The sequence below is a fragment of the Microtus oregoni genome, unplaced genomic scaffold, assembly GCF_018167655.1.
Source record: "Microtus oregoni isolate MIOR12 unplaced genomic scaffold, Mior012 000018F_ref0000195, whole genome shotgun sequence".
In the NCBI taxonomy this organism is placed as follows: Eukaryota; Metazoa; Chordata; class Mammalia; order Rodentia; family Cricetidae; genus Microtus; species Microtus oregoni.
In genome coordinates, this window is record NW_024543077.1 from 27,222,583 (window position 1) to 27,247,808 (window position 25,226).

The 25,226-nt window shown below is 44.3% G+C and overlaps 1 protein-coding gene across 8 annotated transcripts in view; it reads right to left on the reverse strand.

Moving 5' to 3' along the window:
• The window catches only part of LOC121458873 (receptor-type tyrosine-protein phosphatase mu), a 701,969-nt gene that overhangs the window by 221,337 nt on the left and 455,406 nt on the right, over positions 1-25,226 (reverse strand). For 5 of the 8 annotated variants that reach the window (XM_041668221.1, XM_041668218.1, XM_041668217.1 and 2 more), the window contains exon 14: positions 22,716-22,790. The exons of the other annotated variants lie outside the window; for them this stretch is intronic. In XM_041668221.1, the coding sequence (XP_041524155.1) occupies positions 22,716-22,790 (75 nt within the window). The remainder of the gene's footprint in view (positions 1-22,715; positions 22,791-25,226) is intronic. 8 annotated transcript variants of the gene reach the window in all.

The window sequence follows — 25,226 nt, forward strand, 5'->3', positions numbered from 1 at the left end:
GTGTGTGGGGGTCACTGCTATACGTAGTAGGAAGAATTCTGCTTCAGCGGGGATGCGCCCGCAGGATTGGGAGTGGAGGCGATACCAATCTGGTTTGTATTGACCAGCACTGTCCTGGATACATAGAAGGCTGTAAGATGTCCATGGTGGGAACATCATGACATCATAGACATATGGAAACAGACATCAGAGTGAGGGCATCACAACAGCCCAAACTGATTCTACAATAGCAGTCACAGAGATGGTGATGCTTTGTTCAACTGCATATATGTTCATGGCAATGAACTTTAGTAGGTCAGGACAACCAGCACCCAGGTCTCTAGAAATCATTACAGAAGGCCGGAAGGTGTCACTGACTGAAATTGACAGTGTGGGTGGATCGACTCAGACAGGGAAAACAGGAGCTTAGTTTTGGACTACTCGGGATCCCATAATGACATCCACAAGAGAGAGGCCAACCAGGCGGCTGGGACAGGTGAGATCTCTGGGTGTGAGATATCAACTTAGGGAATGCCATAAAAATGACAGTGTGGAAAGCCAGACGTCTACACAGGGGCTCTGAGAAGATGAAGACTGAGAGGTGAGCCAGCCAGGGGAGTGTGGGGAGGAGCCAGGCAGGGGAGTGTGGGGAGGAGCCAGGCAGGGGAGTGTGGGGAGGAGCCAGCCAGGGGAGTGTGGGGAGGAGCCAGGCAGGGGAGTGTGAGGAGGAGCCAGGCAGGGGAGTGTGGGGAGGAGCCAGGCAGGGGAGTGTGGGGAGGAGCCAGCCAGGGGAGTGTGGGGAGGAGCCAGGCAGGGGAGTGTGGGGAGGAGCCAGGCAGGGGAGTGTGAGGAGGAGCCAGGCAGGGGAGTGTGGGGAGGAGCCAGGCAGGGGAGTGTGGGGAGGAACCAGCCAGGGGAGTGTGGGGAGGAGCCAGGCAGAGGAGTGTGAGGAGGAGCCAGGCAGGGGAGTGTGGGGAGGAGCCAGCCAGGGGAGTGTGGGGAGGAGCCAGGCAGGGGAGTGTGGGGAGGAGCCAACAAGGAGGTCATCAAAGTGAGCAAAGGTAAAAAGAGAATGTCTCTGCAGGAGGAGGAGGAGTGAAGGGCAAAGTGCAAGGAAGAGTCGGAGTTATTTCCCAAGGTGGCAGTGGATGGCATACCCAGATGTCCCACATCACCTACATACAACAGCCATAGGGCAGCAGAATGCACAGCAAGCTTTTCTGTGTGACACAAGGCTCAAGCCAATGCCTCTCTACTAAGTCCCTCTTCTGCACCAGGTATAGAGAAGGCAGGTCACTGAGTCCTCATGTCCTCATGCCAGAGATGTGGTCATTGTCAACAACACCGGAAGCCACACTAAATGCCCAAGAGCTCCAGGACCTACTTGGTGCAGTACGGGGAAGAGAGTGGGAAAAACTCCCCACCAGAGGCAGTCATGAATGGCCCCATAGATGTCCACACACAGGTAGAGAGCACAGACCAGGGTGTCAGGTAGAGAACGCTTTATGAGTCCATAATTGCTTTGTTTTTGGAGCCTGAGTCAGTGCTGGGAATAGTCTAGGAGGGACCTTGGAGAGAGGCTTTGTGCTGTGACAGGCATTGCCCGCAGGTAGAACATTGTGAACTAGATAAAATAGACAACAAACCAGAGAGAATAATAGAATCAGCCTTGAGAATAACCAGGCAGGAACTCACAGGCTCCTTGAAGAATAGAAAGGAAGGAGACTAGCAAGCAGAAGGAAGGCTACCATTACAGCAGACAGGGACTTGCAATGTCATAGTCAAAGCAGGGCAAGAACTGGAGGGATACACCTGGCTGCCAACAGGGGGTGCTCGAATCTCCTTGCTTGGGGCTTCCTTTGGTGAAAGGGTTTGCTGTCACTTTTCTAGGGGTGTAAGAGTGCTTGGGTTCAGCGTCTGAACTTAACCCAAGCAACACTCAGGGCCGCCACAGCATGCGCATGTGTATTCAGTGACAAACCGACACCATAACCTCCCCCCTTGGTTTTAGGTCCCTGGGGGCAGGGAAGAAAGAGGAACAATAGGAATACAAGGGACATGGACGTTGTGGGGCTTCTTTTATTCTTTCTCTGAGGCACAGTCTTTACTGGGCTCACAGGAGTTCACTGGTCTTGAGGACCTCTATGAACTTGCTTAGTTTCTTTTCCACATTCTTTTCTGCCTGTTTCCATGACCTCAAGAGCTGGGACTATTACTTCTTGAAGGCCTTAGGATCCCAGGCTGGCCTTGGGCTCCTTTTGTAGTCCAGTATGACCCTGAACTTCGGGTTCTCTTGCCTCCACTTCCCAAGTGCTGTGACCACAGGCACACACACTGCACAGGGACTGTGTAGTGCCGGGGATCACACCCAGGGCCTTATGTGCTATAAAAGTACCCTACCTTCTCTGGCCTCTGAAAACACACCCCCTCCAGATGTCTGGAAGACCAATGGCTAAAACAGAAGTCTACATTTTAACTGAGCTGGTTTCAGCCACTTCATGCTACCATTTTTACGACTACTTGGAAGTTATAATCTAATTTTTGTCTTTTTTTTTTCCCCCTTTTGAGCCTTTGTCCAGGTTTTTCTGTTTGCTTCTTTTAAAAGAGGACCATCCAGGCTTTAAAGATCATTGTGAGACAAATCATTCATGTCTTCTTGCCCAGAGTATTACAGTTCTTTGCAGTCTTATTTACTCGATTTTTACTTGTACCTTAATATTATACGTAATGGCAAAACAACCCAAAGATTTTTCATCTAAATTACATAGTATTGTCTTTCTTCCTAGGAACAGTCAATTACAGCTCGGAGAATAACCTGTGCTCGCGCTCAGTATAACCTGATTATGCTTTTGAATTTATAGCTTTCCCTCTGCCCCATTCCACTGTAGGGCAAACAGAGCGTGCACGGCTTCCAAGTAATGATCGCATCTGCAGTTTTTCATGCATAACTAAGATACTCTGTTGTTTGAAAGGTACATCTTCCCCTCGGATTAATCAACTCTCTCTCTCTCTTGTTTCGGTTCTAATTTCATGGCAGCTATTGCTCCTACTTATTGATGTGGCTGACACCCCGTGGATAGGACGATTTATCAAAGACTATGCACTCACTCTCCGGACTCTCAAAGTTCTGAGAGAATTATTAAGCCTGCTACTAGTCCGATGAAATACTTTCTTTTTCCCATTTAAATTTCTTGAATCATGGTCAAGTCATAAAATGAGGAATCAACTTGTCAATACGGAGTCATCAACCACGGGCGTCTTTCATAGAAAGTACATGATCGATAAAAGGGATATAAGTGGCTGCTTCAGGCTTGCTGGGGGATGAGTTGGTTAAGAGTTGGGGGGAGGTACCAAGACGCTGAAGCTAAATACTGAAGGAATTAGAATCACTATCTGTTGTCAGTCACATTTTCTGTCATTGCTTATGCTTTTCGGTCAAGGTCTAACTTATGGCTAGCACTTAAAAATGATTTCTGGGGCAGAAAGAACACAAATGCTTCCTTTGTAAAGTATTATTTACAAGCCCCCATTCGGAGTCTTTTCCGCTTCTGAAATTTATTTACTTTACTATCAAAAAATGAATATATTTAGGGCCGGTGAGATGTCTCAGTGGGTAAAGGCACTTGCCAGCCCGCCTGATGACCGGATTTTGATCCCTGGCACCACACGGTAGAAGGAGAGAACTAAGTCCTGGACTTGTTCTCTGATCTCCATACATACACCATAGCACATGCCTGCCAATACGACACACATCACACACACACACACACACATAAACACACACACACCACACCACACACCAATCCCATACAAACACTAATTTTTTAAGTGAGCACATCCAGTAAATTAAATAAGCTTGCTAGAATTATCAATGCTCCAAGGGCTTCAAAACATGCAAAGAATTTTGGAAACTGCATGCCGGGATGGGAAGTGTCTTATACATGCTCCAAGAGCTACATACACATGGCCCTTGGAAGTGTAATAAGCACAGAGAAGTGCAGGATTGTGCTCATGCTATAGACGCACTCTACCACTGAGCTCCACCTCACGTCCTGAAAAACACTTCTGAATGTGCAGGCATAAAAGGAAGTCTCACAGGGGACTCCTAAGAGATGATTTTTGTGCGCTGTGTCTAGAATGCAACAGGTACTCCAAGTCAGAGCACATAAATGTACAGTGGTCACCCAGAGAGAACATTCATTCAGCCCTCAGCCCACAGAGGTGGGACCACGACAAAAGAGACTTACTCTGGCCCAGGCTGAAGAAGAGGCCCCTGACACACAGACAAGCCTGCTGACTCCTAGAATGACCAATGGCGGCACATCCTTTCTTCATTGCTGCTTCATTGCTACACCTGGCCCCAGCATCACCTCCAGTGCTGACCTTTGAACTCTATACACCTCATCTAATTGTTTTACAATGTGCTGCAGCCATACCTTGTCCTAAATAATAATTCCAATGGAATCACTCTTTATGAGAATTAAAACCGCAAAAGTGAGAACATCCCAAGGCTTATTTCGGCTGGAAGTCAAGGCCTTTGGAACTATTTCCAACACCCATTTTGAAGCGTTATTCCTTGTTCAGTTCTACCTGCCTTCTACCACTCTTGTATTTGGAAATAGAGATGTTTGATTTCCCCCCAAGCAGGTTCCCCTTCCTGGCCCCTATTCCATCACCAGGAAGCTTTCCCTAAGCCTTCTCTGTAGTTCAAATCTAATCACCCACACCCATGTAATTCCAGCACTACCCTTGACTTCTGACCACATAGCAAGTGTTCGCTCTCCAAACTCTGAGAGTGCTTAGCTTTCTCTTTCTTGCATACAATGTACCACTTCCGACCTGCGTCCAGTATTCTGGTGAACTCTTTATTACATTCTAAGCTCTATGTTCTTTGGAACAGAATAGATTCAACTTGTTTGTGTTCTTCTTGACATAACCAGCCCCATGTCTTGTCCTGTGTGCAGTACACAGGCAAGGCTTCTACAGCTGTAGAATCAAAGCCTGGTCACAGTCAAGTTCACTTTAATTTCCTGTCCCTCTGTCTGCCATATTTTTTAAGCATAGTTATCCCTTGTTTATATTAAAGTCTCAGACACTGGGCAATGGGCTTAAAGGGAAATACAAAGAAGGAAAGAGTAAAGAGCACAGTAGGTACTATTTTCTGCCCTTTGTTCCAAAGATGCTCAGGACCAGACAAGGAGTTAGTTAAGAAGGGGTACATGCTCCACTTGAGGTGACCTTACAGAGGTCTTAAGACAGCGTGCAAGAGAGGATACTGTCTGACCCTGGGCTCCGAGGGACAGCCAGAGGAGGAGAGGTGAGGGTCCTTATCAGGAAAATCACTACCAAACTTTAGTCAATGATACCATGAGCTGAACAGAAAGAAAGTGTGGAGACAAATGCTGGGTCTGGCAGAGTTGCGTCCCCCACAGCAGCAGAGTGTGTGTCTGTCAGTGACCCTCAAGCTACCCGGGTCTACACAGAGGGACGAGAAATGAGCTGCTGTCAAGAATAAAGTGTTACGAACGCAATACTTGTAACGATGAAGCCGACACAGGCCATTTTTCATGCTTCTGTAGGAAATTTGTTTTAGAAATCTAAAGTTTAAGCCAGCAATCATTTGGCATTGTAATCACAGTGGCCTGGGGTCCTCTCAAGGGAAAAATGTGGGGAGACATCGGATAAGATAATGGTAGTATGATTCAAACTATTAGTAGTAATTTCATTTAAGAAAATAGTTACTGCCTCTCACCCTGCCATGACAGCTTTTTATTTCCAGGGTTCCCCATCACTTAGAAGAAGCAGGTGAAACATAACCATTATCTCTATTAAGTCCCAAACTAGCTTAAAGGCACGGGTGGCTGACTCTGGCACGTCTTAAACTATGAAGCCTTTGAGGATGTGTGCACAGCAATATCTGAGGAAATCACACAGTATATAAGGGGAGCCCACCACATGTCAAAAGATAACTTTTAGGACAGAAGAATCAATAAATGCTTGGCCTTAAGATCCTAAGTTTAGAGTCTTAGCACCCACATGAGAAGCCAGGCACAGCAGTAGGCCCCAAACCCTAACATTAGGGGTGAGGAGGAAAGAGACCTGGAGTTCACTGGGCAGCCAGGCTCAACAAATCGGTGAACTGAGTTCAGTGAGGGATTCTATTTCCAAGAATAAGTGGGAGACAATTGAGGGAAAGACCCAACATTTACCTCTGGCGTCCACATGCATTTGCATACATGTCTACATATGTGTTTGCATGTCCACACACGTACATATCTGTGAATGCATATACATATAACATCATTTCATGTCTCATATTTTCAGATATCTATCACCATCTATCATCTACCTATCTATCATCTATCAATCATCTATATCTCTATCACCTATCCATCTATCAATCATCTATTTATCTGTCTGTCTGTCTACCTACCTATCATCTATCCATCCGTATGTCTGTCTATCCATCCATCCATCATCTATTGATTTATATCTATTTTCTGCTGTGGGACAATAGTATTTTATCCTGTCACTTGTATTATTTTTAATAAACTGCTGATTGGCCAGTAGCCAGGCAGGAAGTATAGGTAGGGCAATGGCGACCAGGCAGGAAGTAGAGGCATGGCAACAAGAATTATGGGAAAAGGAAAGTTTCAGTCTTCAGTCATCACCCAGACAGAAAGGAAGCCAGAAATAGAGCAAGCAAGATGTGACTGCCTCACTGAAAAAGGTACCAAGCCATGTGGCTAACACAGACAAGAATTATTGGCTAATATAAGTTATAGGTGTTAATAAGAAGCCTGAGATACTAGGCCAATCAGTTTATAATTAATGTAGACCTCTGTGTGTGTGTATTTGGGACTAAATGGCTGTGGGACCTGATGGGACAGAAACCTCAGTCAACAATTTTATACATAATATCTTAAGTAAAAAAGACAAAGCTAAATCACAGTTACTCAAAATCTCAGAGATAAGTTGGCATGCCAATATATGTCTTTCAGTGGTGGCAGAGAGATGCAGCCCATCAACAACCATCACCACCAACCCGAGGAGTCCCCTTCCTTCCTAGAGACCTCACTCAGGTAAAGTTGGATTCCTGAGTATTCTGTGGAACAGAATTTCAGGACAAGTCAGAGAGAAGCCAAGTGAGGGAGATTATTACAGAGCGATGAGTCATGGGAGATGCTTCCCATGCTGGCACGCACAGACAAAGAGCAGTACGCATCCGGGACATGGGTGTGGCTCTCTCTCGATATCAGCGGCAGTTAGGTGTCTACTCTGGCTACATACGGGATTCTCTGCACTTAATGTCACTTTGTATTCAAGGATGTGTTTTGTAGAATGGGTTAAAGGTTAAGTAAAGTTTAAAAGTTAAAGTTTAAAAACTAGGTAAAAACATAGATGAGCTCATTTCTTTTCTTTATTTTTTAAACCTTAAAGAATTTCTTTTGGTGAATGAAATGGTAAGGTAGTTTCATGGGGTATATGGTTTAGAATAGGGAGGAGAAAGGGTACTGCCACAGTTACACTCAAGGCCCCGAGTGAGCGCAGCTGACCATTCTTGTTGGAGGTGGCTTTCGGAAGCAGATACTATTTCTCAAGTTAACTTTGGATCTGTCAACTGTATTGAGGTTCAAGTCAGATTCTAGAGCAAGAGGCTTCTTTTCCCTTCCCATATCTTAATTGTCCTGTCTTTCTATTCTGCCTCACTTTGAACAAGAGTTCCAGTTTGAATAAGCCATGTTATAATCAGTGAGAAGCTTCACTACAGGACTGCATCACGAGCAATGCCAGAAGGTAGACACAGTATAGTGGATGCCAATGCTATCGCTCCCGTGATGCGTCTCTCAGATATTCATTAGAGCTATGAGACATTCACCAGATACGGACAGATGAGCTCGGTGCATACCACTTGTTAAGTGCAATGTGGGTGTCAGGCTTGTTTTCAAATACCGTGTCTCAGAGATACTGGTGGATCATTCTAAAAATCCAAACGTGCTGAAGAAAACTAGTGGCTGTACCTACTTCTATCCAGCGACCCTCGGTCCCTTACAAACTGCTTTGGATTTTTCCAGCTGCATATACCGTCTCTGACAAAGTTACACAGTGAGATATTCTATAATCCGCCTTCACAGAGTCTAGCCCTTGGACCGGGAAGATGACTTGAGAGGTACAAATGCTAGCAGCCCGGGTATGAGGGAAGAGTCTGAATGCCCATTATCCGTGGAAACGCCAGTTGCGATGATCCGTAATTATAGAAATTTACGAGGAGATGAATGGTGGAAATAGAAAATTTCCCAGAAACTCCTGTGTCAGCTAGCCTGATGTATACAGTAGAGAAACAATAAGGAGACCCTGCCTCAAATAATGTTCTCTGACATCTATATATGTAACACACACACACATACACACACACACACACACACACACACACACACACACACCGCAGACACACACCCCCAGCCCCAGATATATACACAAACATTCCCTTATAAAACTGATTGACACTCAGATGTCTTTCTTGGCTGAAAGACAAATGCAAAGGTGTCCTTATTTAAGCCCAGGACACCAAGAGGACAAAGCAATACCAATGGCAAGGATAACAAAGGAAAATACACCATACATTATTTGCTGCTGTGGGTCATTACTCTTTCACATCAAACAGCTGCACTAGAAAACACAGGAACTAGGATTTATTATAGTCTTTTTCCCCAGCATCCTCGTCGGTAGCAACAAAACAGGCTGGGTCGTACGCGCTGTTTATTACCCAGAGTCAGGGAAAGGAAAGTGTTGTCTTTGTGGGGCTCATTACAATCCTGACATATGGTAGGAAAATCGCCTTCACCCAGCCAGGCCAACCACACCCTGAGGAACCCCACCTGAAGCTCGGCTGTTTTACAACATGAAACAAATGATTTTAATCAATGGAATGGAAAATTCCAAACACTTCTGCCCCCAGGCTTGCTTCTGGTATGATGTACTTGTGGATTCAGGGTCTACAAACCCTATCCTTTCCTGCCTGGCTTCCGGCTCTAGGTTTCTTCCTGGTACAGGCAAATAAAGCATTCTTGGTCCGATCACATTGAGAGGCTTTCTCCTCTGTCTTGCATGGGTATCACAAAAGGCTCTTCTCCTGCCCTGGTACATTTGAAGGCCCCAGCATGGATACAGTGCCATGTAACTAATGCTGCACCCACCGTCAAGAGATCTCTCTCCCAGAAGCTGAATTCTGAGCATCTCTAAGGGATACGAGGGTATACGTGTGACTGGCAGTGGTCCAGATTGAGTCTCACGAAAGACTCAAGGACAAGAAGGTATTCTACAGTATAATAGCTGCAAAGGTGAAAAAGAAGCATTCGCCTGGCCTACTCTGAACACTTTCATGCTCAACCGCTTGTGTAGTATGGCATTCACAGCCTGAATGAGGTTAGAGATGGCACCTTCCCTGTGGGGTAAGACACAAATGGCACACTCCCTGCGTAAAACATGATGTTTAAAGAAATTAAGAGATCAGCATAGGGACCTGAACTTGAATGCACGGCCATTTATCTCAAGAATGTGATTCTTAAATTATGTGCTTTAAGATTGAGGTTTCCTGAGCAAACAATCCAATTAAAACCAGAAGATCATGGCATAGTGGTGGGCAATGCTAACCCCAGTACCTGGCTGGTGGAGGCAGGAGGATCATAAGCTTGAGACGAGCCAGGGGCACTTAATAAATTCAAGACCAACCTGAGCTACATAAAGAGCTCAGTCTTCAAAACAAAACAAGCAAGTGCTGAAGCTGGCTACAGTGGATTATCCACGGGATTCCAGTACTGGGGAGATGAAGGCAGAAAGACAAAGACATCGAGGTCATCCTTGGGTACACAATGAGTTTTAGATCAGTCTAAGCTTACATGAGACATGTCTCAAAAATCCATAGACAAAAACAACAAACAAACCAACAACACATCAAATGAAAACTAACAAACCTAGAGCTAGGCATGGATTTGAGGTTAGAGCAATCACAGAGCATGAGGCAGGGCCTTGAGTTTGATTCACAGGACCACCAAAAACAAACAAACGAATGAATGAATGAATGAATGAATAAACAAACAAACAAACCAAACACACTATTTTTAGGTGCAGAAGCAGATCTGACACTTTGGAAACCTGACAAGGAAATGGACCATGTATGCTTGAAAGCGGTGCGGATTCAACCCGCGAAATTGAGCTGCCTAAAAGCTGGTGGAATGGAGACCATAGCTCTCTACTTCCTCCTCACACACCCGACACAGAGGAACAGAAAAAACAAGGACCCATGGAGACCCACCTCAAAACCGACATGCCTTTGAAATTTGCTGCTTGAGATTTTCCAAATAAAGAACAACATTGCATTTTGACTCTGGAGTACGTTTTCTTTTAAATAAAACAGTGTTTTCTATCATCAATCCTCAGGAAAACTGAGTCTAAGAAGAGATGCCCCTACAGTTCACCACATGTGTGGTGGGAAAGTGGCTTGCCGGCCAGCACAATCCAACAGTGGAGGGCAAGCTCTCTCTTCTCTGTACGTAGAGCATATTCTAGGTAAAGGAAGAAGTTACTATGATCACAAGCTCGTAAAGATCCTCCGGCCTCAGCCCAAAAGAACTGAACTGTGATCACAAGTTTGTGAGAGTGGACCCAGCTGAATGAACAGGCTTTGATGACAATGACATGGTAAGTGAGCAAATGAGGCACCTCTCAAGGAGGCCAGTGCTTTTACCGCTTCACTCTCTGGGCCTTCCTTCCCTGACTCAAGCATTCTAAGTGATGCTTGATAATAACGATGCCTTTGAAAAGGAACCCCGCTTATCCCAGATCCATCCTCCATATCCGGCTGTATCCTTATATTTTCACCATCCTAAGATGACAAAGGCAATTCTGACTTCCTTTCCATCCTGATTAAATGAAATACATTGGACCAAGCCCAAAGCACTCCCATAAATGCTAGTTATTTTGCAGTTACTTAAAATACATGGACAAGAGAGACTACGGTTAGGCCAAGGTCAACTCGAAATTTAATCAGCATAACCCTTGGACTATAAATTCCGAGGAAAACTCATTCTTAGACATAAAACTGTCAGGGTTTATCTGCAGACTTTAGATTTTTGATTATAGCAACATTTTATTTCTAAGAAATAAAAGTATGAACGTAAAGTTAACACAACAGTGTCTGTTGATAGGCGTGGATGAGGAGACACATCAGGCATGGAGGACAGAAGACTGTCACTCAGCCTTAATAACATCCAGAGAATGTCCCTCTCTTGTCCATTTTGTCTTGCTATGAGGGAAGCATTAATTCCATCACCAGGAAGACATAGATTTCCTGATAGACAGCATAAGAATCATCCATCAAGATAAAATGTTGATGGAAAAAAATCCTCACAGTACAGGTTTCCCTTTGGTCCCATTTTGCTTATTTAACTGAAGGTGGCTCACTGTGAACTAAAGGATTTCCTTTCCACATTCTGTGTGGAAAAGCGCCATGCACCAGATTAATATTAACAAGAAGAGGAACGCCTCCTGACATACAGAATTTCAATCTATGCCTCCTACATCAGCAAACTCTTTGCATCAAGCAAGTGAAAGACAACTGAATATACGGTGTGGCCTTTTCTTTGCCACACTGCTGACAGGAAGAAAAACTATTGAAAAGTTAAACTTTTCTGTACTGAAAATATTTTACATAAAAATTCTTAAGTTTAGGTAACAAAAAGTGTAAAACAAACATTTTCACAGCGCTACCTATAGCTCTTCAAATACACTCTTTCTAAAAGCACACACTTGACATTTGACTAAGGAGTTAGTCTGGAAACAGGGCAGAGGGAACTGAGTCTCCCACAGCATCCCTGCATCTTCTCTCCATGTTCCCATAACTGTTCTTTGATAGAGGAAATTGGCACAGCAAAATGACAGATACAACACGAAAAAGAACAAAAGGGGCACACGGTCGGCAGTGACGCTCGCCCCATTAAAATGAAGTCAGTTGGTGTGGCATCACACAAGAGTCAGGATTTAGAGATCAGCACTAGTCTTCCCTTCTTCCATTCCCACTAAGTTCAAAATAGGCTAGGCGTAGGGGCCTTTAATCCAAGCACTTGAGAGGTCAGGCAGATAGAACCTGTGAATTCACTCAGCCTGGTCTATATAACGGGGCCCTGTCTCAGACAACAACAATGAAAACATTCAAGGTATTAGCGAACCCACTGGAATAAACTTATTGAACTGTTTACATTGATCTTAATGATGGCCAGAAATTCAGCTTCCTGGAGAGAAGACACACATCACATTTCTATGAGTGGTCTCAATACTCAAGAGATACTTATTTCAGGGAGTAAACATGGCACGTTTCCCTGTCTTCTCAACAGAATGATACCCATGTCAGGAATATTTGGGATAGGAAGCAGGCAGGAGATGGCTGATGTAACTCTAGCCCAGGGATCATTCCGGAACCCAATCCAGCCCCTGCAGTCGCTGTTGTAAGCTCTCTACAGCAGAGATGCTTTTTAAAATAAATAAATAAATAAATAAATAAACAAATAAATAAATAAATAGGGACTAGAGAGAGATGGCTCAACAGTTAAGAGCATCAGCTGCTCTTCTAGAGGAACTTGGTTTTATTCCCAGAACCCAAAGGCAGTTAGCAACCACCTGTAATTCCAATTCTGGAGAATCCAATGCCCTCTCTGGTGTCCACAGGTAATGGAGGAGGATCATCTGTCTATGTGTTACTTTCATTGGTTAATAAAGAAACTGCCTTGGCTTTTGATAGGGCAGAAAATTAGGTGGGCAGAGTAGACAGAACAGAATGCCGGGAAGAAGGGAAGTGAGGCAGATGCCATGATTCTTCAACCCTAGACGAATGTAGGCTAGAATCTTTCCTGGTAAGCCACCACCTTGTAGCGCTACACACATTAATAGAAATGGGTTAATCAAGATGTGAGAGTTAGCCAGTAAGAGGCTAGAGCTAATGGGCCAAGCAGTGTTTAAAAGAATACAGTTTCCGTGTAATTATTTCGGGGTAAAAGCCAGCCGGTGGCTGGGAGCTGGGCGGTGGGAAGCGGCCCACAGCTCCTTCTACACACAGGTACTGTGGTACACATGCATGCCTGCAGGCAGAAGACCCATTCACAGAAAAAAAAATACTAACCATCCTCCCCCCCCCCAAAAAAAAGCAAAAAAAAATGTTACTTGGAATTTAGTACAGGCCTTCAAGGACATTTTTCTTCTACAAAGTACTTCATTCCATTAGAAAATAATAGCTGGTACCAAGTATATTTCATTTTTCCAGCCCTGAGAGACAGGCTATGAAAAATTTAATGGTATCTAGAATATGGTCCTTATAAAAATAGAAGTTAGAACTATTTCTACATTGTTTCTACACAATCTCCTTTGGTGTAGCTGCTCATGACTCTACAGACCGAGCTCTTGAAAAGACTGAATAGAACCGCTTGCAGCTCAAGGCAAGGGGATTACTAGGACTCTACCTCATTTCCCCCTCTTGCCTTTTAATCACAATGAGTTGAACAGGGCCTCTACATCACATGTTCCTGCCAGGATTTACTTTGCTACCACAGGTCCAATGCAACGGAACCAAGTGTGTATATATTCTGAAACCAAGAGCCAAAGCAACCCTTTCTTCCTCATTAGTTGATTATCTTGTGTATGTTGAAATAGCAATGAATGCTGACAAGAAATTGACACATACAAGGAATCATAAGGAAAAGGGAGCATGACAGCATGAAATGAAGTGGAGGATCCCAAAGGCAAGCGGTGGCTGTCCCGGGAAGGCATCACAGCCCCTGTCAAGACTGATACACAGATAACAAAATAAATGGTTAGGGCTCCTGACAAAGAATAAGAGAATTCTAATTTTATCATATAGCAAAACATAATTGGGAAGCCTCTGCGATCAAGGATGATGTAGAAGTGCTGGAAGATACAAGAAGGTTCCGGATGAAATCTCATCAGCAACCCCATTTGTACATGCAAATCTCCCACTTGACGCTGCACCATTGCAGCAACCCCAGGTGTACATGCAAACCTCCCCCATGACGCTGCAGCATTACAGCAACCCCAGGTGTACATGCAAACCTCCCACATGACGCTGCAGCATTGCAGCAATGCCATGTGTACATGCAACCTCCCACATGATGTTGCAGCATTGCAGCAATGCCATGTGTACATGCAACCTCCCACATGACACTGTAGCATTGCAGCAACCCCAGGTGTACATGCAACCTCCCACATGACACTGCAGCATTGCAGCAACCCCAGGTGTACATGCAAACCTCCCCCAAGACATTGCAGCATTGCAGCAATGCCAGGTGTACATGCAAAGCTCCCACATGATGCTGCAGCATTGCAGCAACCCCAGGTGTACATGCAAACCTCCTATATGACACTGAAGCCTTGCAGCAACCCCAGGTATATGCAAATTTCACACATAACGCTGTAGCATTGCAGCAACCCCACGTGTACATGCATATTTTACACATGACGCTGCAGCACTGCAGCAACCCCAGGTGTACATGCAAAGTTCCCACATGACACTGCAACATCTTGGTTTTGTGAGAAAGAACTGGTTATTCGATAAAGACTGCCAATACATATTCGGCTCCTGGGCCATATAAGTGATAAAAGCAAAGAAAAATTCCACTATTCAACCCTGTGTCTACAGCAACCTCATCACTGAACCCTACAGCAGTTAAGAGTATTCCATGAGCCACTGCTTTCCATGAGCGCAAAATGTTCTTCTAGTAAGTGGGATCTGTGTAGGCAGAAGTTAGATCTGTTCCCATGTGATACCTCACATTATATCAATGGTAATTTCTAGAAGAATTCAAGAGATCCATCTAGAGAAGACTTTGAAAATAGAAGAAATTCACAGCTGAATAACCTGAGACATGGGGTGTTGGGGGAGGGGAGAAGAAAAGAACTTGGAGAAACTAAGGAAAATGACAACATTCAACCATCAACAAATAGAAGCTTCTGAAATGACAATGAGCAAGTCAAAGGATAATGAGACTGAAGGAAGAGGTAACGATGAGGTGCAAATGGCTTGGACAAAGGTAAAGTCACTCAGATCCAGGACCAGTGGCGGAACCGCATTTTCTGCGTCCCTCCTGGAAACACAGGTGTTTGAAAGGCCACCTGCCACATCAGAACAGCAAAGTGATCTTGTCAGTTCTCTACACAAGGAAAGAGTTGGTCCTTGGAGCACACCTGGGAATCGTCCAGAAAGAGAAGACCCAGTTGAAAGTTTACGTGCAAGGGCATGTATTCCAGCTTGCTCGTTCGGAAAAGCAGAACATGAGTTCTGAATGCTCTTCATCAAGGGGTGGGGTGAGCAGATTTTAATACAGACAACAGATGGACAGACAGCTAAGGAGTACAATGACCAACGTGGTTGTACATTGACTTGGTGGTCACTGCATGGCATATTGTAATAAGTGAGAAATGTGTTGGAGAGCTATGCCAGTAAATACGAGTGAAAAATCCCCGTGTGCACTTTTTCACACTCAGGGAGAGCTGTGGCAGGTTAGAGTTTGGTGATGGTGTTAGTGTAGACACAGGGTAAACTTTCTATAACTGACTTATTTTTATTTTGCTTTGGTCACTGTTAAGACCTACCAGCCTATTATGTGTTTAGAAAGAAGGTGAAGGGCATTGTGTATGGTCAGTGGGTCAGGATGGATGGAAACAGTTTGCAACTTCTCCCCAATTCAGAAAAAAAAAACATAGTAAGGCAGAAATGTAATAACTACTACCATTTATTAAAGGTTTACTAGATAGTCTATTGAATCCTGACACCAACTTCAGGAGTAGGGACCAGTACGACTCCCATGTCAAAAACTGGTGGGGTGCTGGAACACAAAATCCCTTGCTAAGGTCACTCTGTTGTTGAGTGACAGGGTTGGGATTTGAACTGGAGCAGGTTGGTTCTGAAGCTCACTGACTGCCCTATGAGCCACAGGTGTTCTGAGCTAGCCAAGCATGCTGCTCAAAAGCACTTAGGAAGGCTTATCATCGGGTAGTTGGTTTGCGCATTTATGGGGCAAGGGACCTGAGGTTCTTATCTCCACAATGGGCCAGATAACCTCCTTCTCTGCACCAAATTTAAAATTCCCACCTCCCTGCAAGGTCCCCACTTTCTCTCCCAGCTTAGCTTCAGCTTCTGCCTGGGGCTGAGATCTGGTGGCAAGGGACCCAGTGGGCTGGACACTTGAGACACTTGGCCTCAGCCGTAAAGATAGCAGCAAACTTGGGCTTTGTGATGGGAGTGGTGGAGTTTCAGAGCACGGTTATATTCGAAATTTGATAAGGACATTTGATGAGTCATCAGAATTATTTCCAGAAATTTGCGTGGACTGATAGGTCTTATATTTCACTGGTGTTTTGTGTTGTTCTAGAGGAAGAGTGGTCCCCATCTAGGACCCGATGGCAACCACGTCCCTTAATGGATAGAAATGTCTAATGGTCCAAGGTTCCCAGAGATAATGTGCCAGGTAAGGAGGGAAGGAAAGCGGGCCAGCTGACCTCAGAGCATTGGCGCATACCCTGGCAACTGAGAGCAGACCTGGTAGCTTGGAAATCTATCCCAAGAGACACGTGGTGATCAGCAGAAGGGACCTATGTTGGGTTGAGCATACGGGAATCAATAGCACGAGTCCGTCCGCCATTCTCCAGAAAGAGATAAATGATGCAGAGGGAGCAGGCGATGGCAGTTCCTGGGGGTGGGGGTTGCAGGTAAGCATGAAGAGCAGCAGAGGGCCAAGGTGGCAAGAAGTCTAGGCAGCCAGGGGAGCAGTGAGAACCCAAGGGAAAGGGCTCACAGTGTCAGGGATGGGTGAGAACCAAGTGAGGCCTGACAGGAGCAGCCAGACTCAGTGATGGAGGGGGAAGGACCCGAGGCATTCATTCACAAAGCCGGGAGTCAAGTCCATGTTCCTGACTTGACTGGAATCTGTGCATATGAGTTTCTGTCATCCCCTGAGCTTCCTAGTTCCAGTGGAAGATGTTGCTGTATTTCTCCCTTAGGGCTATAGCAGGCATCGGGAGACAGAGCTGGTAGGAGGCACAACTTTCTCCGTAGTAAACACCTAATTTGGTGGCTATGTGTCAGAATTTGGGTTTTATTATTTTGTTTAAAATATCTGTATTGGTTTGAAGAGCCAAATCTAAGCTAGCTTTTTTTCTATCCAGTTCCCTCTCTGATCAAACTCTACCAGAGCTTCTGGGGGCCCTCTTGTCCACTTGGTTTTCAATCATGGCATATAAAGATTTGAATAAGCGTCACCCGGGGTCCCAATAGCTTTAGTCTCTTAACATGCCTGCATGAGAAAATGCAAGGCTTCCAGAAGGATTTAGTTTCTTTCTGTCAATACTCCAGGGCAGGCCTGAGGGGTAGCAATCCCACTGGGTCTTGTCAACAAATTCAGAGGGGTTCCGCAATGTTGTACTCCTGGGGGAGTCACCCATCATACCGCCTTTCTTTGTTTCATTGATCTCTCTTTAAAGGGCCAGTCATCTCCTTGCAGAGCAGAATGTCGGTAGCCACTGGAAAAAATCTATCTTCGCTGCTCTAACATCTGGCCTCATTTAGTCTTTGACTTTACATATGAGCCCCATACAGTTGTCAGAACTTGAGACTCTGTGGAACTTAGAGATTCCCTAACTCATGCTCTGTGCGCTCTCCCTTCTGAGAGCCAGTCTTCACGGCCAGCTTGAGTGGATTTATAATCAACAGGGAAGGTGGCATTAGGTCTGTCTCAGGGTGCTTCTGTAAAGATCTAAGGGTAGTGCCATGTCATGGGCTGGGTCCCAGGGTAAACGAGAAAAAGTGAAATGAGTACCAGCATGGCTCACTGTACTGCCTGAGTGCAGATGTCATGTGACCAGAACCTCCTCCACCTGCCTCCATGTCTCCTCCACTGTGAGGGGCGGGACCCTCAAACTGTCAATCAAAATGGACTCTCGCTAAATAAAGGCAGGCATTCTGTCCCAGAAGTCATTGTGTTTGGAAGTATTTTAGGCCACAGGCCTTGCCATATTAGATGCATGAATAAAGAAAACGGATGATAAAAATTTGCTCAAGGAAATCATTCTCCTCAGCACCTCAGAGTTGGGTAGGTAATTACATCATAAATCAAATCTTCATATAAACAGTCTAACCATATTTATTTAATTAATTCTAAGTTCTTACAGGAAATTTCTAGCATTTTTAATTTTTTCTTTTCTTCCAATAGCAGTTCTATATTATTAGGGTTTATAGCTCACCAGCAGGAGATGAACTTCATTTAATAGATTAAAAAAGTAAACCAGGAAGAATGGAATGTAAATGCCTCAGCTTGTGTCTTAGGTAGTGAGTGGCGCTGGAAAAGTAGTTTTTATTTATTGCAACTACATGTGAGTGTGTATGTGTCTGAGTGTGTGTATATATACACATATATATGTATATATATGGCTACCAGAGTACACCTATATATGATGTGTGTGAGTGTGTATATTTTTGTGGCTGTGTGTATGTGTGTATGTGTACCTGTATGTATATGGATGTGGCTGTGTGTATTCAGGCATCTGTACTGGCCTGCCCTTGGGGTTCTGGCAGGCTACATCCTTAGCTGTAGCCAGTAAGAGCACCTCCTGTGCACATTCACTACGTTCCCTTTAAAAGGGCCCTGCCCACCTCTCATCTCTTTTTCCGTCTGTTCCCTCCCTCGTTCCTCCTTCCCTCCCTCCCTCCCTTTGTCCCTCCTTTTCTCTGTCTTCTCTTCTGCTGTTCCTGTCCCCAGAGGCTGATCCCCTTCCCTCTTTTTCCATTCCGTTTCCTTTAATAAGAGCCCCTCCATGTGAATTCTGTTGCATGGTGTCATTTGTGTGTTGCCTTTTCTAAATTACAACAGCTGTGAGTGTATATGTGTGAGTGTGTGTGTGTGTGTGTGCATGTATATGTGAATGTGTGTGCGCATGTATATATGTGTTTGTGTATGTGTGTGTGCATGTATATGTGTGCACACATGATATATATGTATGTGTGTGCATGTATATATGTGCACACTATACGTATGCATGCACATGTACATATGTGTGTTGTGTACATGTATGCGTATATACATATGTATATGTGTGAGTGTATACATTATGCGCATGTACATATGTGTATGTGTGTACATGTATATGTGTGCGCAATGATATATGTGTGTGCATGTATATATGTGCACATTATACATATGCACGCACATGTACATATGTGTATTGTGTACATGGATGCACATATACATATGTATATGTGTGTGTACATTATGCACATGTACATATGTGTATGCATGTGTGCATGTATGTGTGTGCAATGATATATGTGCATGTGTGCGCATATATATGTGCACATTATACATATGCATGCACATGTACATATGTGTATCGTGTACATATATGCACATATACATATGTATATGTGTGCATGTATATGTGTGTGCAATGATATTATGTGTATGTGTGTGTACATGTATATGTGTGCACATTATAGTATGCATGCACATGTACACATGTGTATTGTGTACATGCATGCACATATACATATGCATATGTGTGTACATTATGCACATGTACATATGTGTATGTGTATGTTTGTGTGCATGTATATGTGTGTGCAATGATATATGTGTATTGTGCGCATGTATCTATGTGCGCGTTATACGTATGCACGCACATGTACATATGTGTATTGTGTACATGGTTGCACATATACATGTGTATATGTGTGTACATTATGCACATGTACGTATGTGTGTGAGTATGTGTACGTGTGCACGCATGTACATATGTATGCGTGCCAGTGTACTGGTTGATGACATGTTCTTAGGGTTGAGAATAGAGACTTAAGATGCCCTCCTTAGAGCAATGCCACAACTGTTTACGGCATATAGTCCAAATCTAGAACCCCAGTCCCCTTTCTGGATGGTCCTGGTATCTGTGTCATCTGCTGATTATGTTCAATCAAGGAACACTGTGCTGGGGACAGGACACTAGCAGGTTTGTTTTCTCTGGTGTTATGTGAACAAGATGGCTCTGTCCACACGAAGGCTTATTTGACCTGCTATGTACACTGGTACAAGAAGGAGATTCAAAGGCTAGTGTCCTCATGAGAGCCTCCTAGTAGGTTCTCTGCACTGACCAGGACATTCAGGGGCATGATGTCAAAGGCTAGTGTGCTCATGAGAGCCTCCCAGTAGGTTCTCAGCTTTGACCAGGACTCCCAGGGGCATGATGTCAGCATGTCAGAGTAAAAGGGACAACAAAGAGCTGAAGTTTCAGAGGGCAACCATCCTCTATGTTTTGTTGGCTTCTGTAAAGACCAGGACTGATGGACAAAACGGTTGTTCACAGATATGAAATTTTGAGTTGCGGGCTTCCGTTAAGCTCACAGGAGGGGCACTGAAACATGTCTCCCTGACCTACCATTTAACTACAGTCTTCATCTTGCTTTTTGACCTACAGGATGCTCATGTTCCATTCATGAACGTGCGCAAGTATATTATTTTGTTGCAACTGATACAACTAACCCTCATTTCGTGGCTGGGATGCCTGGGAAACCACACAAAATAAGACTACGTTGTGTGGAACCATCCTTGGCACCTTGAAGGGGCTCAATATCTGTCATAAAATGATTGAATGAAGCCTTGGGCTTGGGAATAAATCTATAGAAAAAAATGAGACTTCTAGTGAGCCTGACGGCGTTATAAATGGGAAATATTAACCATTAGTGAGATGTGTAGGTATCTGCGTAAGCCAGATCACCCTGAAATCAGCAACAGATAAGGGAGAAGAAAAGCTTTTATTTTCTTCCTGGTTCTTTGGGTTATTCTGACCTTACTGTTGCTTTAAACTGTTGCAATGTAAACGACGCATGCAGACTCCCTGCAGCTACAAGAGAAATGGTGGCCATAGGCTGTGGTGGTGTGTGTCCTTCCTACAACAATTCCTGGTCACATGCTCTGCCTCTGAGAGCTGCTCTGTTGAGTATCTTGTTCATCGCAGATTTTACAGAGGATGTTTTGCTATGGCGTGTCACTGACGTCATGGTTGGTAAACACCACGTTTCACTTAATGGCAAAAGAGTATAGGAAAGGTGGAGAAAGGGGAAGCCCAACTCGGTTTCCCTTTGAGTCTGGGGCCAACTCACTGCTACTGACTTGCTTACAAGACTGGGGGTGCTCAGTCGTATGTCACAGGACAAGGAGGCTCGCTTTCCTCAGGGACTCCAGATAGCCCTCTGTTGGGCACCTAACTGGAACAACCCTAGTCCATCCCTAAACATGAGGGCTGTAGAGGAGAGGAGCCACGCTAAGAAAGAGGCTGTCTGTCCCTCAGTTACTTTCTTGTGGGAGGGACACATCAGAAGTTTGGGAGAAGGAAGAGTCTTAATAAGCAGAACTTGAAGTGGTAAGAGAAATATTCTTAAAAGCGAGCTGAAAAGAAAGAAACGTCAAATAAGCCTAGAGCTCTTGGGTTCCAGAATAGAAAGCCAAAAATAAGTTCAGGCTTCTAATGCAGAAGGAAGTAGAATTAGTCTCTATTGCTTTACTTTAATAACCAATGTTTTTCTTGAATATCAGTTGCTTGGTAGTTTTCAAAATACAACTTAGGCAGTTACGATTTCTCATGAGTTAAGTGCAGCACATTTCTTAAACAAATGTTAAGGAAGCTGAAGTGGGAATTAGATGAGAAGCGTCCCTGAGTTTCCTACTTGGCTTTAGCAATGCCTAATCACAAACAATAGCCTATGGTTGCTGGGCCCTTCCGAGTCCTGACCTCATGATTTCATTAGCAATCTTGACCGTGACTTGCATGGTTGTGGAGCGAAGCTGTCTAGAGTTCACTAAGCACTCCCCTGCACCTGGAATAATTTACTAGACTTTTCCAGATCAACATCTAGAGATACCCACTTGAATTTAGAGCTGGTGGGTGTGAACACATTACTTCCTTATGATACAGCTAAGGAGCAGGGTGGGCTTTCCCACCCTACGCCATCCAAGGTTCCCTAACTTGCCTACACTACTTAGTGCGTTTTGCTTGCAGATGTGCCGCTGTTCTATAGAAGTGCTTGGCTCTGCAGCAAGGACGTAAAGAATGCAATCAGCCCAGCAACAATGGTGCATACACAAAGGACTGTTTGACCGGCATCACCCTAAACAGCTTTGGGGTGGGGCTCTGCTTTATAAAACTGGCAGATGAGATGGTGTACTGCTAACGCATGTGCAAACTCAATCCTCAAAGATGAAAAAACAAGCCTTTCTAGCTCTCAAATCTCAGGGCCTTTTTAGATTAATTTGGAAAAATGGGAATACTTTTTTCCCCCAGTATTTTCCTTTAACTCCTATTAGTTGATGTCACTGCTATTCCAAGTCCAGAAAATTACATTTCTATCAACATTAGGGTAGAAAGGAACATAGCAACAGACCAAACACACAATGGAAGCATGCAGGGGGGTCAGACTTAATGCAGTGGGGTTGACTTAATGCATGGGTATTAATGTGCACACAGAAGAGGCCAAGCATGTCACTTAAGTTAATGCGAGCAAAGGTCTGCACCAAGGGTCTAGAACATTCTAAACAGGCCTTAAGCAGAGGAGGAGATGTAGAGGGGAAACGAAGCTGAGAAAAATGAGCAGGAAATGGGCAAGATGACTCATCTATACTTGAACGTCTGACCTGTTAGTTGGCCGTCGCCTGCAGCAGGGGCGATGCGAATGTAAGGTGTTGTAAGCTGAGTCACGATTATCGCGGCTAAGGCAAAGGAGGATTCCCAGGTCAGCATGCATGAGGGAGAAAAAAGCCAGACTGAAGCTAGGCTAGCAAGAAGAATTCCCATCAGTACAGAAAACCATCTCAACTTTGTTCCGAAAACAGCAGAAAAGGAAAGAAAGAAAGAAAAAATAAAACCACACACACACACACACACGCACACATACAACAAATTTTTCGTCTTCTGAATTCTCTTCTCTTAAGCCGTGCAGCCGGCTTAAGTGATGCTGTTGGAAGCTTTGCCTGAGACCCTGGGTAGATCAAGGAACAGAGAACGAAGTAAAGCCCCGCCCCTGACCCAAAATGTGCCTTCTGCACTGAACTGTAGGTTGACAGTGAGCCCAGTCCAAACTGACCATGGTGAGAGAGGTCTCTGCTAACTCTTATGACTTTTTAAATCATATTCGACCCCTTAAAACTATATGGTGATGTCACAGCGTTCCTCTCTCCCCATAACCACCTTTGCATAGAAAACTATATTCTTTCACTAAACACATTTTTATGTGATTTCTCTGATAACTAAGTTTCATGTAGCTTTCCATGAGGAACCTTTTTTTAATACCCTGTCACAAAAAGAATAAAAAAACCTGTATCAAGGATAAACTAGAAGCTCCAGCTCCTTGCCTTTGCTGTCACTGTGATAGCTAACATGTGCCCAAAGGAATATTTTAAGGGATTGGAAGTGGACCACGGTGGCCTCTTGGTGTGCCTACACAGCTCGGCAGTTGTTTTTAAACAGTTAACATTTATGACACAGAGATATTGGAAAAAATAGGAAATTAAAACGTCAGTCGTAACACGATACAGCTGGAAAATGATGCAAAGAAAAAATATTGGAAAATTAAGACTAGGCTTGCATGAAAGATTACTTACTCATTTACACGGAGCAGCCTGGGTACTATTAAAAATGTGACAGCGAATAAGGGAAATAGATCATGCGCCATCTGCAGACAATTAAAGCCCAAACTGCTGCTGTAGAGTATTTCCAGCCATCCCCTGTACCACTCAAGTGGCGCTGCTCCTTACAGCTAGCTGACTATCGTGACCGAGCTGGGAAGGGCCCGGCAGCGGATCTCACACTGCCAGTGAGTATGTTCCAGCTGCATCCGCCGGGATGAACAACACATGACCAAGACCATTTTCCAGGCCTGACCCATTCAGCAACTTTGAATGTAGCTGGAGGAAGTTTCACATTCTAAAATGCTGTTTCTGGGAGGCTTACAGCAACTCTGGGACCAGTGCTGGGTTCTAGGTTTACTTAGAGGAACATCTGAACTGCTGTATGTTTGTTAAAAGATAATTTTTAGAGAAAAACAGAATGCTTATCAAATATCACAAAGTGACTCCTATGAACCTAACAGACTCAGAGGTAGCTATGAACAGCAGACCTTCATAATCCAAGAAGGATTCAAACTATAACCTGACACAGAGCCCATTATGGAAAACGTACATAATGAGCATCGGGCCATTGCTCTGGTCTGTTTTCTGATCTGGTGGCTGTGCTTGTGTTTCCTGGGTTAGTTCAATAAATGCCCTCAACTGCTGTCAGTAGGCCCACCTCTGGCTTTTACAAGTTTTGTCAGAAAACAGCCAAATTCAATTATTGTCCACTAAGGCCGAGACTACTCATGACAGAAAAGCCACATTCTACAAAACCTGAAAAAATATTTATTCTTGATGACTTAGCTTCTTAATAATGAATCTTTTAATTTATCGTCAGTGCTGGAGATTAACTCAGAATCTAGCATGTACAAAGAACAGTCTTCTGCTGTTGAGTGATAGTTCCGGCCTACAATCTGTCTTATCTGGCCTTGGATACTCAACGTTTTCTGACCCCACTTTAACAGGCCAGTGAGGTTAATTTCTAAAACAGATAAATTTGGCAAAATTAAGCCAGAAATTTCAATCCAATCCTCTAAGGAAAAATACTAGTGATTATTGCGGGCTCTTGCTTGAGGTGCGGCTGTACACAAGAACAAAGAAACAACGTGGACGTGGGTCTCTGCAATGCCACTGGGGTTTCACGCAAAGTGACCCGGAGTTTGCTGAATTGCTCTTCCCACAGTATTTCCTGTGACTCAGGAAGAATGAAGTTGGGGTGTGAGGAATCTGGGACCCATGGGACTACTTATCTTCTTATCTTTTTAGAACCTTCCAGGGGTGAAGACAGTCCTGGGTTTATATTATGAAGACAATTTTAGATCAAGAGAAGAAAAATACTTCTCCACAAAATGCTGAATGCCGCAAGTGCTAAATCCATAGCCTGAGCCCGAACAATGGTGGATTAGCACAAGCAAGTGCCCTGCTCCATCCTTTGTTTGCTCCTGAATTGAATGTGAGTAATTAAAAGGAATCTTAATTAGCTTTACATCTCAACAGACATTCTTCTGGGCTCTTTTCTCCCGCACACTTCCAATT